General features: G+C 42.7%; 3 protein-coding genes across 5 annotated transcripts; 1 reads left to right on the top strand and 2 right to left on the bottom strand.

Moving 5' to 3' along the window:
• Positions 1-90: 90 nt before the first annotated feature.
• Positions 91-5,932, bottom strand: LOC118334935 (mucin-17-like). The gene is made up of 5 exons (XM_035671038.1): positions 5,716-5,932; positions 4,487-4,795; positions 2,529-2,840; positions 2,282-2,448; positions 91-1,668 (listed from the first exon to the last, which is right to left on the bottom strand). The coding sequence occupies exons 1-5, from the start codon at positions 5,780-5,782 to the stop codon at positions 1,624-1,626; spliced, it is 900 nt and encodes a 299-aa protein (XP_035526931.1). The 5' UTR covers positions 5,783-5,932; the 3' UTR covers positions 91-1,623.
• Positions 5,933-6,098: 166 nt separating this feature from the next.
• Positions 6,099-15,430, top strand: LOC118334933 (importin-13-like). 2 transcript variants are annotated; one of them, XM_035671035.1, is made up of 22 exons: positions 6,099-6,256; positions 6,519-6,649; positions 7,545-7,670; positions 7,797-8,437; positions 8,511-8,651; positions 8,743-8,884; positions 9,035-9,201; positions 9,453-9,573; positions 10,506-10,653; positions 10,900-11,081; positions 11,164-11,190; positions 11,311-11,445; positions 12,344-12,487; positions 12,724-12,804; positions 12,966-13,103; positions 13,195-13,291; positions 13,371-13,423; positions 13,507-13,573; positions 13,864-13,922; positions 14,023-14,112; positions 14,275-14,456; positions 14,978-15,430. In XM_035671035.1, the coding sequence occupies exons 2-22, from the start codon at positions 6,581-6,583 to the stop codon at positions 15,060-15,062; spliced, it is 2,895 nt and encodes a 964-aa protein (XP_035526928.1). In that variant the 5' UTR covers positions 6,099-6,256; positions 6,519-6,580; the 3' UTR covers positions 15,063-15,430. The 2 variants fall into 2 exon arrangements, with proteins under 2 accessions (XP_035526928.1, XP_035526927.1); XM_035671034.1 differs by having other exon boundaries at positions 6,100-6,370.
• Positions 15,431-15,537: 107 nt separating this feature from the next.
• On the bottom strand, positions 15,538-20,701 carry fzr1b (fizzy/cell division cycle 20 related 1b). 2 transcript variants are annotated; one of them, XR_004797036.1, is made up of 14 exons: positions 20,471-20,701; positions 19,961-20,142; positions 19,700-19,801; positions 19,535-19,598; positions 19,303-19,430; positions 18,972-19,054; positions 18,698-18,881; positions 18,524-18,589; positions 18,330-18,432; positions 17,969-18,150; positions 17,614-17,847; positions 17,130-17,234; positions 16,697-16,887; positions 15,538-16,026 (listed from the first exon to the last, which is right to left on the bottom strand). XR_004797036.1 is itself a non-coding variant. In XM_035671037.1 (14 exons), the coding sequence occupies exons 2-14, from the start codon at positions 20,036-20,038 to the stop codon at positions 15,985-15,987; spliced, it is 1,464 nt and encodes a 487-aa protein (XP_035526930.1). In that variant the 5' UTR covers positions 20,039-20,142; positions 20,471-20,701; the 3' UTR covers positions 15,538-15,984. The 2 variants fall into 2 exon arrangements, 1 of the variants encoding a protein (XP_035526930.1); XM_035671037.1 differs by having other exon boundaries at positions 16,795-16,887.
• Positions 20,702-23,845: the final 3,144 nt, after the last annotated feature.

Here is a 23,845-nt window from a genome sequence, read left to right as displayed (position 1 = left end):
CACAATTCTTTACACCCCACTCACATACTATGCCTTAACCTAAAACTTCAACAAGGTCCCACCCTCTAGACACATACCACTTCAGTCTTATACTGGGGTTTCTGTTTTATTATCAAACAGGAAATACTTATATCAACAAATTCTTACAGTCACACATTTCAAAGGCATATAATCATACATCACTGTCGGCACTTAACGTCAAAGTAACTCAGAACACACTAGGTAAAAACGTAGTTCCAGCACATTTGCATGATACTTCAGCTACTACAGATACAGGTAACGACAATCTAAACGTTAAAACTCCGTGGTGCCTCTTCTCGCTGTCTCCACTTTAAGCATCTGAATGAACACCTTGTGCAGAAACAAATACATATCTTTATAAATAGGAATTTTATAACACATTTAACAATACTAGTGTATTTTACCATTACAATTTACTCATATAGAAGTGTTTATTTAGTGTAGCAAGGTCTCTTCTCAGTGTGCACTGGTGGATTAAACATTCATCATTAAAAACAGAATAACCAAATTCAAGTATTATATGCCAACACGTGTAACTACACAGTAATAGGCTGTAACAATACATATTTACCACATACAATTTGGGGTAACTTGGTTAATAAATTTGAACAACTGAATAATGAGCGGCTTCTACTGTAAGAATTGGTGGGTCTGTTTTTCCAATGATATGGCTTTTGAATTGTAAAATCACTTGCTTTTGAATTTTGTGTGAATTTTGTGTGAACACCTCAGTTTTAATACAACATGTGCAACCTGGCAATTTGGTTTCAAAGTGCACTTCACTAATATTTGGTCATCTAAGGCAGTGGTTCTCAACTTGGGGCCCTGAATGGGTTCTAGTGCTTCCCCAGAGAAATGGGGAATATTTTAATTTCAATGTTATTTCATATTTCACACTCTACAGTATAGAAAGTTATGGAATAACTAAATCTTATCAGACAGGCATCCCTGAGACTACATCTTATCAAATACAGGTCCACGGCCTGATGTATATCAATCTGGGGGTTTGTGACACCAAAAAGATTGAGAACCACTGACGTAAGGGATCATAATTTATATTCCTTAATCACTTTAGGCATGTTGACAACTTTCCCATGTGTCTTAAAGCACATAATATTCTCATTTTGTATTTATTTCTCACTCTCATATTTCTCGCTGGATAACCTGAGGTTGTATATTAATTACACTGGAGGACTTCATGGAACCTTAATCCACATTACCTCACATGTCCCCTAGGGGGCACTGTAACCATTCATGCCACTGTAAAGTGCTGTGCATACATGAGGAGTCAGTCAGGGGTGCAGAGGTACTTTAACTCGCCTCAGGAGAGAAATCAAACAAAAAGTTTCCACCAGACTGAAGATCTCCGGAGATTTAAAGGGAATGTGGAAAAAAGCTCTGAAACCTCCCACTTATGAATCTTTCTCGTGGAACCTCAGATAAACATTTTTATCACTGACCCAAAACTCTCAAGGGGGAACTCATCTGCAGAAATTCATCTGCATCCAGGCAAAAGCTTATCTCTGATCCACACTGGTCTTCCTTTGGTGTCTACTTTGTGTCTGTTCTCTGGTAGTGGAAATGACTGACAGGATGCTTCCATCAGTAGCTGTATCTGGAGAGTGGCGTGTCCTCCATCAAATCATCCTGGATTTAAACAGGATAAAATGTATTCAGAGTAGAATAGTTGTTACGGATGACTTTGCTAAGACGAGAAAAATGCAGCAAGATAAATGCTTATATACTCAAAATTTAACACTTTTTATTAAAGCATTGTATGCATTATTTTTTATGTATTAATCACTTTTATTGCCAATTTTTTAATGGTTTGTAACATTCCTGACCTTCCACAATTGCAGGGATGCAGGTCGGATTATGACCAACAACCACCACAACAAAAAGTCCAGTGAGAAGTAAGATTACTGCAAATCAACGGGTGTCAAAAAGTCAAGCTCAAAAAACCACTGGGTCCTACATTTGCCATAATGCAACGGGATAGTTTTTTTCCTTAGACCCTCCCTGCCTGGTAAACCTCCACTTGTTTCATAACACAGATTTCTGTTAAAAACCTGCAAACATTATTGTGTTATAGAGTTCACAGTGTAAGGAGTTGTGCTCCTCAGGAAACTGAAATAAATAAAATAAAAATACTAAATAATTAATAATAATTGGTGCCCCTTTAATTACTTAAACAAAATCATGGAGGGTGTCTCAGTCTTACTGTACTGTACTACATGCATGCACAAAAGGAGCATCTTACCATGGGTAGATCTTGCAGCCGATGGAACTCTGGGTGGTTTGTCCGCTGGCGGAACTTCAGGAAGAGGATGACGAAGACGACAGCGGTGGTGACAATGAATACGGACAGCAGACCAGCTAGCAGGGGGTCCAGAGGGGAGCTGGAATGGTAGCGGGGCCCCTTGAGGTCTAAATGACACAAAAACAGACAAACGTAATAAAACATTTTAAGATAGCAGGCCTAAAACAATACCTGTCCATCACCTCACCTTCATCTCCAACATTAAGCTCAGATGGGACCTCCTGGTGCGTTGCCCCCGCAGGATCCCGGCCTAGAGCTGAGGTCAGAGGGTGCCCTGTGGTTGTTGGCTGTGCGGTGGCTGTGGTCAGTGATTCAGACTGCGGATGGATGGTGGAGGCGTAGGCTGTGGGGCTTGTATCCTGCACCGAGTGGGCTGGCAGAGATGAAAAGGTGGTGAGGGGGTCTGTGGTCAGAAGGGCTCTGCCTTCAGTGGCTGAGATGTGTTGTGGGGGGGTGGTACTCTGTACAATCGGTGTGGATGAAAGGCCATCTGCAGCAGCTGAAAGTGAGGGCAGTGCTGTATCAATTCCAAACAGTACAGAGAATGCTTCAAAGGAAACAAACCATACACACAGCAGCCTGAGATAACTCTACACCACCCTGCTCCCTCTGACATTAAAGCTGCTATTTGTGTGTATTTTTTATTGTCAGGTCCCACTTATCCTGTTTGACAACGCCAAGAAACCCTGTTTACAACAGAGCCAGCACAGTGCAATGACCCGTCACGTGTTCCTATTTTCATGGATCAAATCAACAGCATAATAATGGTGGTCGTCACTACGGTTGGCTGATTCAGATAGACAGCAAGTAGCCACACAAACTAGAGCAAATCGCACAAGCTGCAGATTTTTCAAAACAGCATTATAATGAAGAAGTGTAGTGCTTCAGAGGTGCTCTGACCTACAAATCTCCACATATAAGTTGTTCAGTAGAGACCCAAATCAATGTCACATCATCATGATTTGATTGTGATGCAAAAATGATTGTTCCCTTCACTAATTGTGAATCGAAAAATAATTGCAATATGACGTTTTTACGTTATAGTAAGTGTGCAAGCCACTGAAACTAAATATCTTTGGGGTTTTGGACTGTTGTTTCAACAAAACGACACTTTAAAGACCAACAGATCATTGTATAATCGAGAAAATGACTAGTAGATATCAATAATGAAAATAGCTGTTAGTTGCAGCCCTAGTGAGCAGAGTTAACTTGTTGTAGGACTGTTGTATTGCATTATAATTTACAGGAGTTTCCTTTTTTTGTGATGTTTTTATTTTCTTGTGAAAATACTGAATATACAAAATGAACACAGCAGGTGTACTTCACTTTCCCTCTTTCAGCATTCCACTTTAAGCACATGTGTCTGTTTATATCATGTTTGACAGCTCATGCTGACAGCTGGGGAGCCGGCTGGGAGAGGGGTGTGTTCAAAGAAAAAGGAAAGTCACACTATCTGCCTACTGTTTACATGTATGGACTGAAGAGACAGACAGTCATTAGTGCTCCTGTCAGCAATGTCAAAGTATTGTATACTGAGAGGCAAAGAGCATAAAAGTATTGCCTCATCATGATGCTTGGCATTGTTGGAAAGACATCCTTGTGCATATTGTTCAGTAAGTTGCAAAGCAAATCAAAGTAAGTAGCTTTTGCCAAGTGACAACCTCCACATTATTCTACAGGCACACACAGAGAAGTGACAACAACAGCTAAAAAAAGGGGACAAAAGTGTGATCTGGATGGCATTATGTCATATTATTTGTTATTTCTGAGTTGCTCAAAGTGGCAACATGGCATCAGCGGCGGGGGTTATATTTATCTGATCTTAAATAAGGTTACGACACACATTCTCAATCTTGGTCCAGTCATGCGGGGGTCAGGGAAGGAATATGTTCCTGGAACGCTGCTGGCAATGGAGCTGAGTCTGAGGAGGACGTCTGTGTTTGCAAACGGCGTTCAGCGTATGGGATGTTTTATTTTAAGAATCTGGACAAAGTAAACAGTCTGGACTGGAAAATTATAGATGCACAATTATAGAATTATGGACGAAATGATGACCATAATTTCTATGTTTCCAAGTTTCGATAAAGGCCTGGACTTTAGAAAGAAGAAGCATGCAAACAGTGCATGCAGGTTTGTCTTGGTTACCTGAAGGTGAAGGAGTAGCCGGGTGAGCGGTTGTGACAACAGGTACAGTTGTGTGTTGAGATGTAGCCACTGCAGAGCTTTTGTTCAGCGTGTGTGTTTTATATACTGCATTTGTCGCAGTCTCTGAATGCACTGTCCCTTCGGTCTTGGTAGTGGTTTGAGTTGATGTTTCATCCTTGCCTGCAGGATCATGTGTCCGCTGTGGGACCTCATTCCCAGGATCCTCTGTCAGGTCAGGAGATGCTGAGCTTCCAGCATGACTCGGGCGGGCAGCCAGGGTGAGGACAGGAGGCAAGGCACTGCTCTGACCTATGAAATGAAAGATAATACAATCGATAAATTGCTTTGGCTGTAAAATTGTGCCCAAAAAATTCCACTTACAATAAACATACAGTGAAATAGATGTTGCTTTGTGCAACTAACAGTCCAAAACCAAAAGATATTCAGTTTATTATCAAAGAGGACTAAAGCAGAAAAAAAATATTCACATGTTAGGTAATGGATTCAGAGTTTGGCAATTTTCCTTAAGAAATTACTCAAAATGATTAATTGTTTATTGCAAATATAGTTGCAGATTTCTTTTCTGTCATATAACTACTCGATTAATCTACTAATTGCAGCTCTAAAACACAAAGAGATTCAGTCATAAAAATCCCTCACACTGGAGAAGCTAGAACCATTGTTTTTTTGTTGCCATTTTTGAAAATAGTTTATGCTAAATCTTCTGCTATTGACTAATTGATTAATTAACTAACACACCGTAGTCTTCTGACAGCAATGCTGTGCATTTTTAATTCTAAACCATGAACTGACCACAGTGCAGGAGCGTATTTTGCTGCATTTCCCTGCATTAAATGAAATGAATGATGGAAATAAGACACGGTGAGCAGTCTAAATGAAGTCTGCATAATATTAAAAGTTCAGATAAATAAACAGGAGACTGGAAATCAGGAGAAAATGAATAACCATATAGGAAACGAAACGCTGGCCTTGTTGCTCAACATAAAATCTAAATGATCACACCCTGCTTAGCGGACTATAAGGTTAATAAACTGAACATCATTTAATAATGATCAACAGCCTGCAGCTTTGTACGAACTTTTCAAAAAGATCAATAGACTGTCGAGAGCATCATGTGCTGAATGGATAACGAGTCCAACTCACGTCAGCAGCCTGTCCACATCACAAAGACACACACACACACACACACACCAGGGATGACACCTTACCTCTTGCCTGCGATGAGCCGGTAAGGACCACCAACACGCAAAACACCAAATTCACTTCAAATCTCATCTTCTCGCGGCCTTTTCCCTGCAGATCGCAATAAAAACCGGACCGAAGCGGGCTCTCCACGGCGGCTCTGCTTTTTTAGCTCTGAGGTTGTTTCCGTTACGTGATTTGACAGGGCACATCATCAGCGCTAAAAATATCCTGAGGGAGTCGGGCAGAAGAGGAGTAGGGGTGGGGCTGCAGGGCAAGCTGCACGGCGGGCGCGCGGCGGGGAGCACGAAAGCCGTGCGCGCTTTTTTCTAAAGAGCGGAACGCCCCCCCCCACTGCACATCCATGTTTCACTGCCCAGCTCTGTGCCCCCCCGAGTCACTCATCTCTGCGATCTGTTGTTCCTCCTAAAAATGCCTCAGTTTGCAGCCGCTGTTGCTCCTCTGCTCCAATCAGATGTCAGTGCGTCAGAGGCGCAGTTGTCTGCGTCAGGAGCGCCTGTTGTAGAGCGTCTGTCAAAGCTGTGGGCAAGTTGGACTGTATTCATGGTTAGTGCAGGCGTGCTGTGGTATTAGTTTATAGGCGTTGAACAGTGGTAGGTGAGTAGGTGTCAGTGTTTGCTGGTGGTAATGTGAGACAACAACTTTTCAGCCCCCGCAGAGGTCAGTATGTCGTCATGGCTGAGCGCACTGCCCACATGTGTACTGTATGGACAGCTGAATGACCCGCTGCGTCCTCTGCCAGCCTGTTTTCACACACTTTAGAGGGCGGCCTCGTTTTAATCGCTTCTCCTTTTTTTTAACCGAGCAGGCTTTAATTTCTGAGGGATATCCAGCGGCAACAGGAAGACACCTTCCCTCACGCTGCGCCAGATGGAGCCTCCAGCCAATCCGGGAGACAGCCCGGTGGAGTTGGAGGTAACGGTGGAGAACGTGGAGTCGGTAAGTTACTTGACAATAACCAGCCTCTTCACTGGCTGATGTTTATGGTTTTGAGCCCACATATGGAGCTTCATAACACCAAGACTCATTTGAATACATATGTTTGTGATTAGAGAAGCGCTGCAGCATCATCTCATAATCATATTAATATATTTTCATTTAATTCAATATATCTCAAATAAAATTTAAACAACAGCAGTTGGATCAAATAGAAAACTGCGGTCTGATAATTGTACTTTAACATCAGGGAGATCAGACAAACTGGACCTTCTGTAACATGATACCAGCTATAAGCATATGCTGTCCTAATAATAACTAACACCATGTGCTTTGGATTAGTTGCCATGACAACACATTTCTTTACTCTATTTAAACAATTGGTTTTGCAGCATGCATGATTATTAATGCTGCTTGTAAATTTAACTCAGGAATTCAATTTAAAGTTAGCATTTAATTCTGACTAGGGCATATGTCTCTTAGGTGTCCCTCCTTCTGTCTGCTCCTTTCTATGCATTTCTGGAAGGCTTTTAATGTCCTGCAGCGCTGCAACACTACAGCACTTTTAATTGTATCTGTATGTTTTGTATGTATTATGTATTGTTTTATGGCTTTGTTGTAAAGCACTTTGGGTTTTCGGCTATTGTAAGGTATACAAATAAATTGATTGATTGATTGATAAATAAAATGAGTCAACCTGTTACACAAGATCAAACACAGTTTAATTTTGTTGTCGTAATACCGCCTCAGAGTGGACATGAAATGGAATATTGATTGTTTAACTTTATTATGATTATGATTTTGATCCACTGGAACATCCTCATCAATATTATCCGTACATCTGTAATTACCAACTTACTTTTTGTTCCCTTTGTATTGGTTCTTCTCTCTTCCGTAGGCTCTCTACCAGCTGTACTTTGACCCAGAGATGGAGCGTAAGAATGTGGCCCAGAAGTGGCTGACCCAGGCCCAGACCTCTGCACAGGCATGGCAGTTCTGCTGGTCTCTCCTTGGCCCTGACAAGGTCGGTTGTTGTGCTTCTGCTGGTTGGGTTTTAGTGCTGTAAGCTGCAAAATGTGAATGTTGCTATGTTGAATTCAATGATTAATGCATGTCTACAGCAGCTGCTACAGTGTCTATCTCTTTGCAGCTCCCAGAGGTGCAGTTTTTTGGTGCCAGCACCCTCCACATCAAGATCTCCCGTCATTGGAGTGACCTCCCCACAGACCAGCATGAGAGCCTGAGGATGCAGCTCCTCTCCCACATCCTGCATTTTTCCTCGGGGCCAAGAATGGTGCTAACCAGGCTGTGTGTTGCCCTGGCCGCTATGGCTCTTAACTTAATCCCACAGGCTTGGTCCCAGCCCGTGGCGGACATGGTGAGGGCCTTCCAACCGCAGAAGCCTGACTCTGAAGGTGCCTCTGGTGCTGAGGCCCCACAGGACCCTCACGCACACTGCCTCGCACTGCTGGAGCTCCTCACCGTACTTCCGGAGGAGTTCCAGAGCAGCCGGCTGGCTCAAGCTCGTCGAGCCCAGCTGAGGGAGGCCCTGGCTGGAGAGTGGGCAGTGGTGTGTCCCATGCTCCGTCAGCTGCTCCAAAGCCAGGACTCCTCGAACCAGGTGAAGGAGAAGGTGCTCCGCTGCCTGTCCAGCTGGGTGGGGCTGGATGTGCCGTTAGGGGAGAGTCATGAACTGGTTCAGGACTGTTTCACTGCACTGTCCAACCCAGAGTTGTTTGACACAGCTGTGGAGACCATAGTCAACGCCATTTCACAGCCTGACTGCCAGAGGTGAGAAACACACTGGACCATAAGTTAATTAAAGACAACTTCCAGGTGTGTAAATCGGAACATGTGTGTGCAGGTACATTGATGCTCTGGTGAACCTGATGCCTCTGGTGCTGGGTCTCCATGACCAGTTGAAGACAGCGGCTCAGGACGGGGACATGGAAACCTCACATGGTATCTGTCGTATTTCTGTTGCAATGGGGGAAACACACTCCAGGTACACACAGACACACACCACCATCCTATAACCTGGCTTCAGTACATGGCTTGTATTTCTTAATTTTGACGAATGTGTTTGTGTATGACAGGGTTTTGTTGGAACAAGTGGAGCACTGGCAAGAATATCTGGCTTTGGTTAACATGATTCTTTTCTGTACTGGCATACCTGGGCACTACCCAGTCAGTGAGACCACCAGCTCCCTTACGCTCACCTTCTGGTACACTCTGCAGGTAAAGTGAATGGATGAGATAAATAAATGTTTTCTATCGTTCTTTTCAGTTTACTAAGTTACTTCTGTATGCATTCAATTTGAACGTGTGTGTTTGTGTAACCAACAAAGGATTTAGAGTTTATTTTTAATCTTTTTCTTGCATGTTCAGGATGACATCTTGTCATTTGAGGAGGAGAAACAGGCAGCTTACCTGCAGGTCTACAGGCCGGTTTACTTCCAGCTGGTGGACGTGCTACTACATAAATCCCACTATCCCTCTCAGGAGGACTATGCCTCCTGGTCCTCTGATGACAAGGAGCAGTTCAGAATATACAGGTAAGACACAAAAACAAAAGGAGGTTTTTAAGGAGCTCTAAAAATGGATTTTAAGCAATTTATTTCTTTCCAAAAGTACATCTAGATATAAAGTCAGAGGATGTGATTACAATTCATCCTGAGGGAAACATTTTCTTGGCAATCCAGCCAATAGCTGTCGTGACAGTTCTGCCAGTGTGGCTAAAAGTGGTAGTTACAGACTGAGCTTTGGATTTTATCAACTGTTTTCTCAAGACTATTTTGCCTTTCAGAGTGGACATTTCCGACACTTTGATGTACGTGTATGAAATGTTGGGGGCAGAGCTGCTCAGTAACCTATACGACAGGCTGGGCAGACAGCTGATCGACCCCCAACAGTCAGCAGTATGGCAGGTAATATCATTAATTCAGCTACTAACTCCCATTGAAGCACTCAAAGACCAACTTTGGTATTTTTCAATCTGGACCCTATTTTCTCACATTTTGTGTCACATTATGGGCACAACAATGTTTAAATTGGTCCAAAATTGAGCGAGAGAGCTGCAGCTGGCCTCCATGAAACTGACTTCAGTGTAATCATCCAAGGTTAGATGTAAAAATATTCTGGCTCTACATGCTGTTTCTCTCCACTGCCTCTCTGATGGCCGACCTCCCTCTTGCTCCCGTCCAAATATTTTCACATCGAACTCCGTAAATTAAGTTTTTTCTTCTTTTTTTTTAACCAAACCAGAGTTGGTAATAGTTGAAACAGTGGAAAGAAAAGTGGAAAGTTTCTGTCGGGTTTGTATGATCTGCAAAGGTAAAATGACTGTTTCTGTCAATGGAGTCTGGTGGCTTTGAACAGAGCAAACTCCTGTCTCTGGTTAAACGAAAAGGATTTTACTCTTTAATAAAAACATTGACCTCTGTAGGATCCTTTCCATAATGATGTCAGGCACTTACAATAACAATCTGAGCACTTTTAGTGGACGTGCAATGACGATGCACAATTTCCCATAAGGATTACGTTGCAGCCCGTTTTGCGGCTGCCAGCCCCTCTCGCTCAATACTGGACCGATTTCAAAAATTGTTCAGGTTGAAAAATTATTTATATTAAAGCTACCCTTTAATGTGAAAATGAAATGCTTATTCAAACACTGCATGCATGCAAAAGCAAGTGTAAATCTATTGTGTCAGCTTACCTACTTTCTTTTAATCACAAAATCCCCCAACCTTTATTTTAAGCCTGACACATATTTATATTAAATAATGCTACCCACCACCTTCTGTGTTTCCTCTTCCCCTCTCTTGACCTAACATCACACTTTGTTTTTCTCCGACTTCAGGATACAGAGGCCCTGTTATTTGGCTTCCAGTCCATAGCTGAGACCATAGATGTGAACTACTCTGACGTTATCCCTGGTCTTATTGGTCTGATCCCCAGAATCAACATCAGCAACGTTATGCTGGCTGACACCGTCATGTACACCATAGGTACAGACACCTGTTTCCTATTGTGCCCCCATTTATTTCTCTCACACATCATCCATTCTTACTCATGTTTGATATTTTGAAATCTATTTTTTATGGTATATATATGGTATAGTGTACTAGTTCCAAAAATCACCAGACTATCAACACACACTTACATTAAAAGCAGAGTTCAACCATTCAGAGATCTACCTGTTTGCGTTTAAATTCACTATACATGGCATGAACTGAATTCCCCCTGTTGGCCAGGATCCCTGGCTGAGTGGCTGGCTGATCACCCAGTGATGTTGGGTGGCATATTACCCATGGTGCTTCAGGGCCTCGTGAAGGCAGAGCTGTCTGTGTCCAGCGTATCCACTCTGAAGAGGATCTGCAGGGAGTGTAGACATGACCTCGGACCCTACGCTCAGGACATCCTGACTGTGTCACAGGTCAGACACACAGCTTTTTCTTTTTTCTTTCTAACATAGGTGAAACTACTGTCTTTGTATTAACACTTGTGTTCCTCTGCAGGATGTATTACTGAAGGAAGTCCATAAGGTGAGTAAACAGCCTCCAAGTTCCACCAGTTCTTTCCTGTCCTGTACAACAAAGGCACCAACCGCCTCTGCGAAGAGGACCTGATGTGTGCTGTGTGTGTTCTTTTGTGTCTGTGTGCAGAGCAGCCAGTGCATGTGGTTGATGCAGGCTCTGGGTTTCCTGCTGTCCGCCCTGCCGGTAGAGGAAATTCTGGTCAGACTCCACACTCTCATCACCCCTCACGTCCAGCAGCTGGATACACTGGCCCAACAGGAGGTAAGGGTCTTCCTCATGCAACTTGTACACAAAACCCCATAAATACTGAAATAATTGACTGAGTACAAATATTATATATAATATACAAAAATAGGGTAAATCAAGGTTTTGGTGGTAAATTTAAGTCAAATATATATGAATATTGTATTTTACTCGTAGTTCACTGTACTTAAAATAAGTACTTCAGTACTTCATTTGGAAGTTAGGGTATTCCTTAAAACTGATGAACAGTTTATATATTATTTAAATATATCCTTTGAAAATAGGATACAAGAAAGGTTATTTAATTATCATTTTCCAAAGCAGGGTTGTATAATGAAGTATAAGTTGTTGTTCCCTTTATGCTACTCTTAAAATTATACCTTAAACACACTATTACTCAGTTGATTAAATTTAGTATGCTAATAAGTACTCCACATGTAATAAGAACACTACAAATCCATTTAATATAGTATACTGTAAGTATATTTTGAAGAAAATTACTCTTACACTTGATGTGTAAGTGTAAATACAAATATATTTAAAAATAAACTATTTTACTTCTATTTTTGCAATTTTAAGATTTATTTAACTCAAAATGTACACTATTTTTCTCATGGTTAACATTGGGTTGTCACAAAGTACAATGTAGGTCAAAGTGGTTGTGAGAGTGCAGATAAGACACATCTTGATGCTCATTGACTCTCTTATCGAGGGTGAGGACAGGATCAGTGTCTGTCTGTGACATAAGACTCAGATACTAGTGGGTCTTTATATAGGAGCATTTTTCCAGCAGTTGACACAACTTTTACAGTTCAATAATCTTTGTTCTTTGTCTTTGTTCTCACAACCGCTGTCACATTTGATGGTATCTTTTAATCCCAAGCCTACATATCATCCACTTTGTCTCCCTTTGCAGCCTAATCCCTCTAACAAACAGTCCATCATCCACATCCTGGGCATGATGTCCAGCCTCTTTACCACTCTGGATATAAACAGACAAGCAGACAACTTAGAAGCTTCCAGCCCAAGACTCGCTCCCTCACAGAGCACACAAAACCCAGTAAGTTTAACCATAAAAACTATGTAAATAAAAACAAGCATGAAATTACCGTATTGTTTCCTAATACATTAGTCAAATAGCAGTTTGACTGATGCTTTTTCCATCAACATTTCTGAACATACAAAATATTTAAATATGCGGGAATGAACCAAACACACATATATGAAATATAAAATCACATTTTCATATTTACTGCTTAACAAGTAAGGACACATTTTATTTAAATTATTTTTTAGGTTGTTGTTGTGCTACAGCAAGTGTTCACGTTGATCCAGACCATCCTCAGCAAGTGGCTTGATGACTCAGAGGTGGTCGAGGTAGGAGGGTTTTTACTGTATAAATATATAAATTTACTGTTTTTACTGCATAAATATGTATGTACATGATGATGTGTGTGTCTGTGCACGTATGGTTTCTCTGCATGTGTGTGTCCACTGACTCATGATCACTCACCGCTCTCCCTCCCCCTTCCCTCCAGGCAGTGTGCGGGGTATTTGATAAGTCAGTTCGAACACTCCTACATGATTTCGGGCCCATGGTGGCTCAGCTGAGCGGGATGCTGGGGCAGATCTACAGCGCCTTCCCACAGGCCTCAGCTCTAGACCTGGCACGGCAGGTACGCCCCCTCAGATCAGGACCTAAATAAAAGCACTCTGGATGTAATGATCTCTCATGGGATCGGTTGTCATTCTCTCTCTCTTTTTTAGATGGTTCACATATTTGCTGGAGAGGAACACCACATCTCTAACATTAGGAGCCTTATTGAGGTGTTGACTTCTACCACACTTACTATATTTCAGCAAGGTAGTGGATGCCGGCAAATACATTTTCTCTTACTTTTAGACATAGGTTTGTCTTGTCTCATCTTATATTTATTTTACAGGTCCAAGGGATCATCCTGACATTGCAGAATCATTTATGCACCTTCATGCTCAGGTGGGTTGAGTACTCTTATACCTTGTCATGCACATCGGCATCACACAGCAAACTAAATCACTTTTGTTTTTCTTTACCATTAGATTCTTAAAAGGAAGCCAGATTTGTACCTGTCTGACCAGTTGGATGTTAAAGCGCTGTTTTATTGTGGTGAGTATCAGCACGTGTTTGCACTGTATCCAGGCCATTCTCACAGAAATGACTCAATATTTGATATAGGAAAGTTATTTTTCTGCATATATTTGCAACATTTTCAGGACGGTATATTAAAAAAATTATATAACTACTTATTCAAATTAATTGTGTGGCACAGTTTTACACCTTTGCATATGACTTGATGCAGTATGTGGTCAAATTCAAATCTGACTTTTGTAGGCCTAAAAACGTCTCATTTTTTATGATAATTTTATGAAATTTGTTTTATCCTGTGTTTTCTCCAGGGATTCTATCACTGAAATTTCCTGAGACGCCCACAGTAAAAGCTGCCGGTCTATTCTTTGTAAGTTGAGGCAGAAATGTGCAGTTTATCATTTTACTTTCCATCTCATTCCATTTCATAGTCTAACAGATTCTTGTTATTTTTGCCCTGATCCTGGCAGACAGAGCTGTTGCCTCGCTGTAAAGACGTGCCCTCGCTTGGTGGCGTGTTGCAGAGGGATGGAAAGCTTCTGACAGAGACCATACTCCAGGTGAGTCAGTTGTTACACACAAGACAACTACATGTGAAAATATTTATCATTACTGACCTTTGTAACTTATTATTAAACCAGTGCATTTGTCCTTAAATGTTGTTTAATTTTTCAATTTTCCATTCTTATGAAGTGTACTGTATGTTCTGATTTCTGTCTCAGGCGGTTGGAGGGGGGTCACCTCGTAGTCTGACAGAGCACTTCTCTGAGGTGCTGTTGAGTCTGAACAGACACTGTCCAGCTCTGCTGTCCCAGTGGCTGAAAGAAACACTGCAGACCCCGGGATTTCCCTCAGCCCAGGTCTCTACAGAGCAGAAACACACCTTCAGTCAGCAGCTTCTCAGGTAATAACATATCACTTACAGTTTGTCTCCATTGCAAATAAATGTTTTAAAAGGTATCACACCTGCACATATTCTACCTTGTCAGACACCTTTGATAAAATAGTTTGTGAGACAAATCCAATCTTATCATGAGTGCAGTGACGCAATCACAGCCCATAAACTGAGTGTGACCTGCACCAGATTAGTGTTTTCCAGTTTTATTGCAAAAAGTCATATGAAAACAGAGCTGTGGTGGTTCAGTTCAAATGAGAAGACTCTAATATTATAAACAAGTGATATATATAATTATACAATAATTGATAATGTAAGAAAAGGAGTGATATCTTGATTAACACTAAATAATCGTTGGTAATTATGGGGATATTTCAAATTCTCTGTGTTACCAACCCAAATGGCTATAATGTTTTACACTTTACTAGATGGTGCTGTCACTTTTAGTTAACGTTTAAGATTTGTGCCAAAGGGAAATATCACTGCATCATGTTTTGACAAAATACACTGACATCTTCTCTTTCTTGCAGGGAGCAAACCAACAAGCGTCGTGTGAAGGAGATTGTGAAAGAGTTTTCTCTGCTCTGTCGGGGCCTGCAGGGGTCTGGATACTAGATTACTCGACTGAGCTGGTAGCTCCTAAGACTAAAATAAAGTAACCAAAACAAACAAAAAAACATTGATTAATGGGGGCAAATAGGACTTTTTACAATGAACACTGGACTACCAAAAACCATAAAACTTGGACTGAACCAAAGCAAAAACACAGATTAAGTGGACTGTTATTAGCACGAGCCAACCATCTGTGCAACGTGTTTTCAATAAAATATCTTTGTCACTTCCAAAGTGGGATAAAATGAAAGGAAAAAAAAGTGCCACATGCCCTTTACTTACCTCCAGGCATTGATACTACAGGAGCCAAACTTCTGCTCCATCCGACAAAACACCAATAAACGGTTCATTCTTTGCAGCTGCATGAGCAACTGTGTGTGAGTGTTCACTTATTTATTGTTTCTCTTCTTCTGTATTCTGCTTGTAGATCATATTCACACATTATCAAAATATAGAAACCCACCCGCCCCATCCCCACCCGAGCCAGGCTTCTTCTTCTCTCTGTTATAAAGGAGAGCCTTTTAAAAATGTGACGGCATGACATTATATAGCTTTGAACTCTTGTACGTGTATACTTCTGCTAATATATATAATAAAACAATTTCATCACTTCCACAACAGAAAAGAAAACAAGACCAACTTTCTTTTTTTTTTAAGCAGACAACGTGTCCTGACAATACACTGTTTTTGTTTCTGTAACCAGTGACATCACTGTGAGGGATGGCAGTTATTGTTGGAAGTTGGGATCCTCTGTAGAAAAAGTGGATTTGAGGAGGACTCCTGTAGTGTTGCTTGGTGCACTGAGTGATGGTGCTGAGATGAGAGGGCTCTAGTCTGTGAGTGTTTGTCGGTGACTCTGGTGCATTTCAACCACAGCTCAGCACAGCGGGCTCCTCCTTAAACCAGTCCTGACCCGGGCTATTCACTATCGTATTCGCGTGAAGAGGTTCAGCACCGACTTTGATTCCTGTGAAGAGAAAGAAATGACGTAGTGTTAGAAACATTCAAATATGTCTTATTGTCCTTTATTGCCTTCATCTGTAAAGAGAACGTTCATTTCAGGGAATTTTAAAGGACTTTCAAGATAATGTTTGGACAAATTCAAGAACTTAAAATTAGACATTGCTTTCGTATAGAACTTTTTTTTCAACCTGGAATCTGAGCCTGTCAGTGGCAAAATCAAGCACTTTAATAAGCGTATTGTTACGGTCAGCAAGGATTAGTTGTATCCTGTTTTTGCGGCTGCAGACTGCCTCTCTCTCCCTCAATACTGGACCAATTGCAAAACAGCTGCGTTGCTCATATGTGACTCAGATCTGTTTTTTAATGACAATGTGAAGAGCACAAATAGCATGGGATCTGATCTTCTCAATTCTGATTTGGGTCACTTTCATATGTGATCCAAATCGGGTACAGGTCTGATTTTTCTTGCCGTGTGCCTTCACATCATGCGACTTTTATGTGACTCTAGATTGAAAATCATCATGCGGGTCAGTTCAGGACTGTTCACAGTGGAAGCTGATATAGGCCACATACAAAATAATGTAAACAGCCAATAAAAAAAAAATCTGATCTGAGGAATAAATCAGAGCGCTAAGGCTTGCAGTGTGAACGTAGCTTTTCACACCTCAGTTTACCTTGAAGTACTTTGAAGATATCGTTCAGTAACTATCGTTAAGTAGAGGCCTCATCAGAGTTGTATAGACTGGATATGTGGTACTGTAGTCCACTGTACCTTGGTGCAGCGTGTCTTACTGAAGACGTTCCAGAAACGTAGTGTCTCATCCCCGGCTCCTGTAACGATGGCCTCCCCGTCAGGTGACACAGCCTGAGAAGGAAGGACAACGAGAGAAAAACTGGTGAGAGTGTGATCATTCTGGTAAGCGCATATCTGGAACTTAATTTCCTTTAGTAAAGCATCCGAACACTTCCTCCACCACTGGATAAACGTATGAAGACACTGGACACGAGTACGCTTCCTGTACATTTCACAAACTGAAGCTGACATTGTGGTCCAGTTACATTTGACGCTGATCATGCACGGCCATTCATTTAAAGCTGAAGTCTTACCAGATACAGCACTCTGTAGGAGTGTCCTGTCAACTTGGCCACCTGCGTTAGTGACGGATACTTCCACACCAGGATCTGGTTCTGAGAGTAGCCGTGAGTGCTCACCTGTAAACAAAGGGAGAACAAGTCGCTAAAACAGTAGATAATTATTGTAGAGATACTGTGTGGAATGTAACTGTACATATGTCTGAATGAATGGAAATTAAGTGTATATTAACGGGTCAAAATGTTACAAGAAGTCCCAAGAAAATGCAATAAAATGTTGATTTATTACTATATACTGTTTTAATGTCTCTTTTTTGAGAGTATATTATTTGTTTTTAGAAAATATAATGATTTTACAAACAGTTAAATTACTTTTGACTGATTATTGTAATTTGCTACAAGGCCACACCTACAACTCAGTGACATTGGAAACTGGCCAATATCTGTATACAGAGACTGCATCTCCAGGGCAGCATGTATTGCGTGCGTGTCTCCTCACCAGTTCGTTGGCGTGCTTGGACCACGCCAGGTTGCAGACCTGGGAGCCGGTGTCTGTGCTCTGCAGCGCCTGACCCGTCAGCGTGTTCCAGAAGCGCAGGCAGCGGTCGGCGGTCCCACCCCCTGACGCCAGCAACCCGTGTTGGTGTGGGGACCAGGCGATGGCCTTCACCGCCGCCAGGTGGTCACTGTACTGCTGCACGGGGAGAAGGCTGGAGCTGTTCCACACCAGCAGCTGGGCACAACAAGGAACGGGATCTCGAGGCTTGAATATGTTTACTTTTACTGTCGCAGATTGTTTAGGCCTGACCTCAGGACTCATTCACTCAAATTTGCCAACAAAGAAGTTCTCTCACCTTGTTGTCGTTGCCTCCGGACGCGAGGTGCTGGTGGTCAGGAGACCACTTGAGGCCACACACCTCTTGTCTGTGACCTTGCAGCCTCCTCTCAGCAGTAGGGGGGGTTCTGACGTCCCGCTGTAGGATCACTCGGTCCCGACTCCCCGACGACAGCTGCTCCCCGTTCCACGCCAGGGCACCTTGGGCACAAAGGGTAGGAGGGGAGGTTCATATTTCTGTCTGTGGCTGTCAAGTATCCATCTGCTGTTTCTTGATATGATAACACCACATGTTCAGTGCTACAGTACACAGTATATGTTGGAATTTAGGGTTGTGCTGCTGAAAGCGGACTCAAACAGACCGGTGGTTTATGACTGACCTACACGTGCTGAGTGACCCTCCAGGCTGGTCAGCTTCCTCCCTCCCGCTGCGTCCCAGATCTGAACGTAACCTTTGTGGGTTCCGACAGCAACAAGACTCCCCTGATAGGACCAGAGTCAAATCACACGGTTATTTCCCCACATACAGTTCTCTTATACTACTGTCATAAATAAGCAGTAGATTCAGTCTCACCCTCTCATTCCAACAAACTGATGTAACAGAGTCTCCATCCACTGACAGGTCACACAACCTTGTCACCTGAAGATAGACACAAAGTACACACACACACATATATATATAGATATAGATATAGATATATAGACTGCAATAAAACAAAAAAAACATGTCTTTAGGTCCTCCTCTTACCTGGCTGGTGCAGGCACTCCACAGGTAGACGCAGGCTCCCAGGCCGACACTGAGCAAGTTGCCGGCTGACCAGTCTACCAGGTTGAGGTAGAAGTCATCCTGCAGCTCCGGAGCATCCAGCACTTTGAAGGGGATCTTGGAGATCTTACGGGCTGGTTTACGAGGGGAGCGGAGCAGCTTGTGACTACGGAAAAACACCGAGAAGAAACGTCATCTCACAGCGTAGTTTAAGAGTCATTTCTGCTCAGGGTGCAGCACGTGACACGTTTCTTACCTCTTGTTACTAAGTGGAGAAAGGGAGTATGGGGAGACTTCGTGATCGCTATCGAAAGGCACTCTCTTAGTGTGGACAGTGTACTGCGGAGGATGAACGCACAAAGCAGAATTATAGTTTTGAAGTTACGTCACACGCAGGTTATACTAGCTGATGTTTTTAATATTCTTTAGGACCCAAACGCGTCAGACACGAACGCCACATCAGCATTTTAATGAGAAAATCTTGTTGCTCCACCAAAATCTGTTGTCTCCAGTCAGCTTTGGTGACTTCTAGGAGGGATTTGGAAACAAATGATTCTTGAACTGAAGTGGAGTTTCATGACTCGTACCCTAAAAAGGCTGTGAGAGTCTTGAGAGAGGGTTGGATGCCGCCGGTCGTCTGTGTGAGGGTCTGGCACAGTCTCTATCCCTGCCCCCAGTAACTCATTCCTCAACAGGGCAGCATACGCCACAGCATCTGGAGGGGGAAGTGAAAGCGGTGATGGAAACACAGGTGGTGGAGAGAAACAGCTAAAAAAAAAATAGGACCACCGAGATGATCCACAAACAACAATGCCTGACCTTTGCTTGAATCTGAGCTGGCATCCTTTGCTTTATGGTTCTGGTTTGGCGAGCGACAGTTCTCCTGCACAGAGACGGAAAGGTACGTCACTGAAGTGTCTTTGTGGGGCAGTGTAACATAGAAAGTGTTTAGCAGACTGGGTAGGTGAAAAACCAACTGCTCACGTTGGCGTAGTGGAAGTTGATGCTCCAGTTGCTCCCAGCGCGGGTGGGAATGAAGCGGTCCCCTGACTTAACACTGACAGGACTGCAGGTAGCACTGACACACTGGGATGGCCAGAGAGAGACAGTAAAGCCATAAGTAATCCAGAAGGGTTATTATTATTCTGAAAAACAGGGCGCTTTTAAATGTCTCACTTTGCCCTCCTGATCATCCTCTAGCACCTGGGTGAGGAGAAGTGAACTGGACCAGAGTGGCTATCTCACCTTTGACAGGCGGGCCTCTGTCGGCAGGTTCTGGTGGTTGATTTGCCTCAGCAGTCTTCTCTCGTACTCTTGGTCCATCTCCTCCAGGGCTGACGAGCAGCAAGGCCCCTCTGCTGCCCTCCCCGCCCCCCTTTAAACCTCCGCTCCCTCCCGCTGAGGAAATCCACACTGGATCCCCATCTCTGTGAAAAACAGGCAAACTTAATTCAGAACAGACACCAATGTTTGGGGGGGGGCACACATACCACCAACTAGCCTGGCTAGCGTGGTGTCTGTGCATGTCAGGTGGTATTAGTGTTATCGTAACATGGTTTAAAGCCCCAGTGTCCAGGTGCAGCGTCTCTGAATCGTAACAGCGGGCGTATATCGAGGTGAAATCGCTAAACAGCTCCACAGCGCGCTAATGACAGCCGCACCGTTGTCATGGCATCATGCTCGAGCAAACAACAACCCGTTTACAACGTTAACATCAGCTGACGACACTGCTGCTCCACAGCGAGGCTCTCTTACCCCGACTGACGCGGTGGCTCAGGGGACCAAACCAAGTGTCATCTTCGGTCGAAAAGATCGGCTCTGCAGCGGGGGGACGGTGGTCGCTTTCTTCCGAATGACAGCGGAACATCCAAGTGCCAACGCGACTCGCTGCTGTTGTTTATGTTCACGACAAAGATGGCGACCGAATCAGCTGTAGCAGAAATTCTTTGGTTGACTTCTGCTGTCTGTGCAGTCAGCGCGGCGCGCCGCTCAACAGCGACGCCCGGCGGCGATTCACGCTCACTGCACCGAAGTCGCACTGTGGTTGTTCTTCTTGTGGCCACAGGGTGTCGCTGCTGCACTGCGACATAAATTCCCTCGTGCTTCCAAGCAGAGGTCTTCTTATTAGGCATGAGTAGTATAAGAGAAAGCATAAAAACACATATGAGTTAAAATGAAAGCAATTAAATGCCTGTTTGACCCCCCGGGCCCCTTACCAGTCCCAGAAACATAAGTAACCATTGTTTTTCCAATGTTTATACCCTTAAAAACTTTTAATTTTAGGCAATTTCTCCACACTGTAAATATGTAATTATGCAGGCAAAATGAATATATTCATGTTCAAGAATGGCACATTTAAAATATGAAATATTTCCCTATTTGGTGCAATATGATGGAGAAAGGTCATTTCTATATTTTATATTTATCAAATGTGAAATACCAGTTTGTGTCAAAGGGAAAGGTTACCACTTATGTGTTTTGGGGTTTTACCGAGGTTAGTGGGAAACAGAAAAAACATAATGATTTTTCAGTTATTATACTTTTTACAGATACAGCAATGAGGAAGTAAAGCCAGTGTCAGCAACACACATGGTAAACAGTTCTACTGTACCACAGGGGATCACCGAAGAGGTATGAAAATACTTCCCCAGACCACCATGGAGTCTCCTGCACATGCATTGATTAACTTTTAAAACCAACCCTCACATTAATTTGCATAGCCTCTGTGCTTTCATCAGTAGTTGCATGTCAAGCAGAGAGTGAGAGTATTGGTAGCACATGCTTGCCCAAGGGCCCCTGCGTGAGCGTGACTTCAAAGTAAATAAAGATCTTGCATTTGCCCTCACTGATACACAATTTTCCATCCCCTGCTAATAGCACCAGAGAGCACTTTGCAAACAATACTGGCAGATAAAGGTTTACTCTTTGAACTCTTTCATGTGTGGTTTTCACTCTGAACCACTGAAGCACTGACAGACAGAGAGAGGGAGAAGGAAACTGGCATGCTGCTGCATGGTCTTTAATGAGACTGACTGACATGGTAGAGTGGAGACAAGGCATCTCTGGTGGCACTCTGATCTGCACGTAGGCCGACATTCACATGTCTGCAGACCTGGAGTAAGCCACACAGACACTGTTTAGATTGTCTCTGATTTCCTTTCTGTGCTAAATGGTGTCTCTGTTTTCACTCCAGACAAAGAACATATGCATACATGTTATTAGCAGCAGGTGCTTACAGGTACAGTTTTGCAGTTCATACTGCCCTTTACTTGAGTACCTCTGTTTTACACAAGTTTATATTTCCACTCTGCTACATTTCCAAGTCAAACATTGCACTTTTCACTCCCCCACATGTATCTGACAGTTCATTACAGTTCAGTACATAATAAACAGATGATAAGCCTATGAATGCAATTCAATTTCAATTACTTCAAACTATTTTCATTGTTCATCCATTACTTTTAGCTAGCATTTATCCTTTTTTAGTTATCTATGACAGCTTGGTGTTCAGGTGTTACAGCTGACTCAATATAGGAATATATTGTTTTATTTCAATTTTGATACACTTTTTCAAATTAGTTATGGAGCAATCTTTCCATTTACCCCCTGGTTTGGGATCACTAGAGGAAAGATCAAAAAATGTATAAAATCTCATCTCATCTCATGACTCCCCAGGTTTACCTTACGACCTTTTGGAGGTCGCCCGACCCCTAGTTTGGGAACCACTGGACTAAATGTGGTGGACTCAGGCTGTTTGAGCAAAACAAAAATAAGAAGGACACCAGCGCACAAATACATCTTAGTCAGGGCTAGGATAAGCACCCTAGAGGGCTCTTTATCATATTACATATACATAGGGGCATTTAGGAGGGCACTTTTTTGGGTCCACCAGTGGTGTATAAAGTAATTACTAGCTCCAATGCTATAATGCCACTAGTAACAGTAACAATTTCACAATGTAATACACTCAAATATCAATCAGCTGGGCCTGTGATTTGATTAATATTTTTTTCTGCTGAATTAATACATTTACTTTAATACTTTAAGTATATTTTGCCGATAATTCTGTATTTATTTCTAATTTTAAATGTAAAAGTATTGGCATCTTTACTTAAGTAAAGGATATGAGTACTTTTTCACCTCTGTACATAATACACTATAGGCATGTTTACAACATGCAGATATTCCACACCAGGGTCACTTACAAGAAGCTATCTGACCAACATCTCATTTCGCTTTTAGACAGCACAGTCACAACAGCCTCCCTTATCTGCATCCTCCATCAGCTCCACACAGAGCAACGTGCAGCCAGGCCCACGTTGGAGAAGCCTGATGCCGACGTGGAGGGCAGCGTCTGAGGGTGTAAAGCAGCTGTCTGCCCCGGTCAGGGCGGAGGGGGAAACGCTGCAGCCTTATCACTCCTGTAATACAGTGCAGTTCAGTGGGCACAGAGGAAGCTGGGCAGTGCTTGCTCTCAGATCCCTACTGGAATTTACAACAAAACAACAATAGCTTTCTGACTAATCTCATGTCGCACACGAGGAAAAATAATAGTTTAAGTGGCCTTTGATAAAACTTGGGGGAAAAATTGTCTTTGTAACACTAAAGGTGTTAAACACAGGCTCAGCATTGTTCCAGGCAAATGTGAATAGCTTTATTGTTCATATCCTCTCAGAGAAAGTTGTTATGGAAAAGGTAGAGCCTGGTAAATAAGAAACTCAGCTCTGGAAAACACAGCAACATGGCATTACCGTAAAACAACAATCTTATCTTTACATCATGTGAGCAGTACTGCTTGTTGTTTGATAAGTTCCACATTCACATTTTAATTATGCGTGTGTGTGTTTTGGTGAGAAATAAAGTGACACCATGCAACAATAAAGCTACCAGATCATACTCAGATTTAAGCCTATGCCATAGATGACCTTTGGTGGAGTATGCATTGTGTTGCAGTAACATTGTTTTGTTATAATAGTTGATATTTTCACATTGAGTCTGCCCTCTCTTTTTCTCTCTTTTTCTCTCTTTTCCTCCACCACAGACTGCACCATGTTGAACATCTCCTCCCACGCACTTGCTCACTTTGACACATCAGTGAGCTACAGAGCTGCATGCTCTCTCTCTCTCTCT

The sequence above is a fragment of the Morone saxatilis genome, unplaced genomic scaffold (assembly GCF_004916995.1).
Source record: "Morone saxatilis isolate NCDOM2014 unplaced genomic scaffold, NCSU_SB_2.0 Contig23, whole genome shotgun sequence".
NCBI classification, from domain to species: domain Eukaryota; kingdom Metazoa; phylum Chordata; class Actinopteri; family Moronidae; genus Morone; species Morone saxatilis.
Note: the sequence above shows the minus strand (reverse complement) of the source record. Positions and strands in the feature narration are given on the sequence as shown.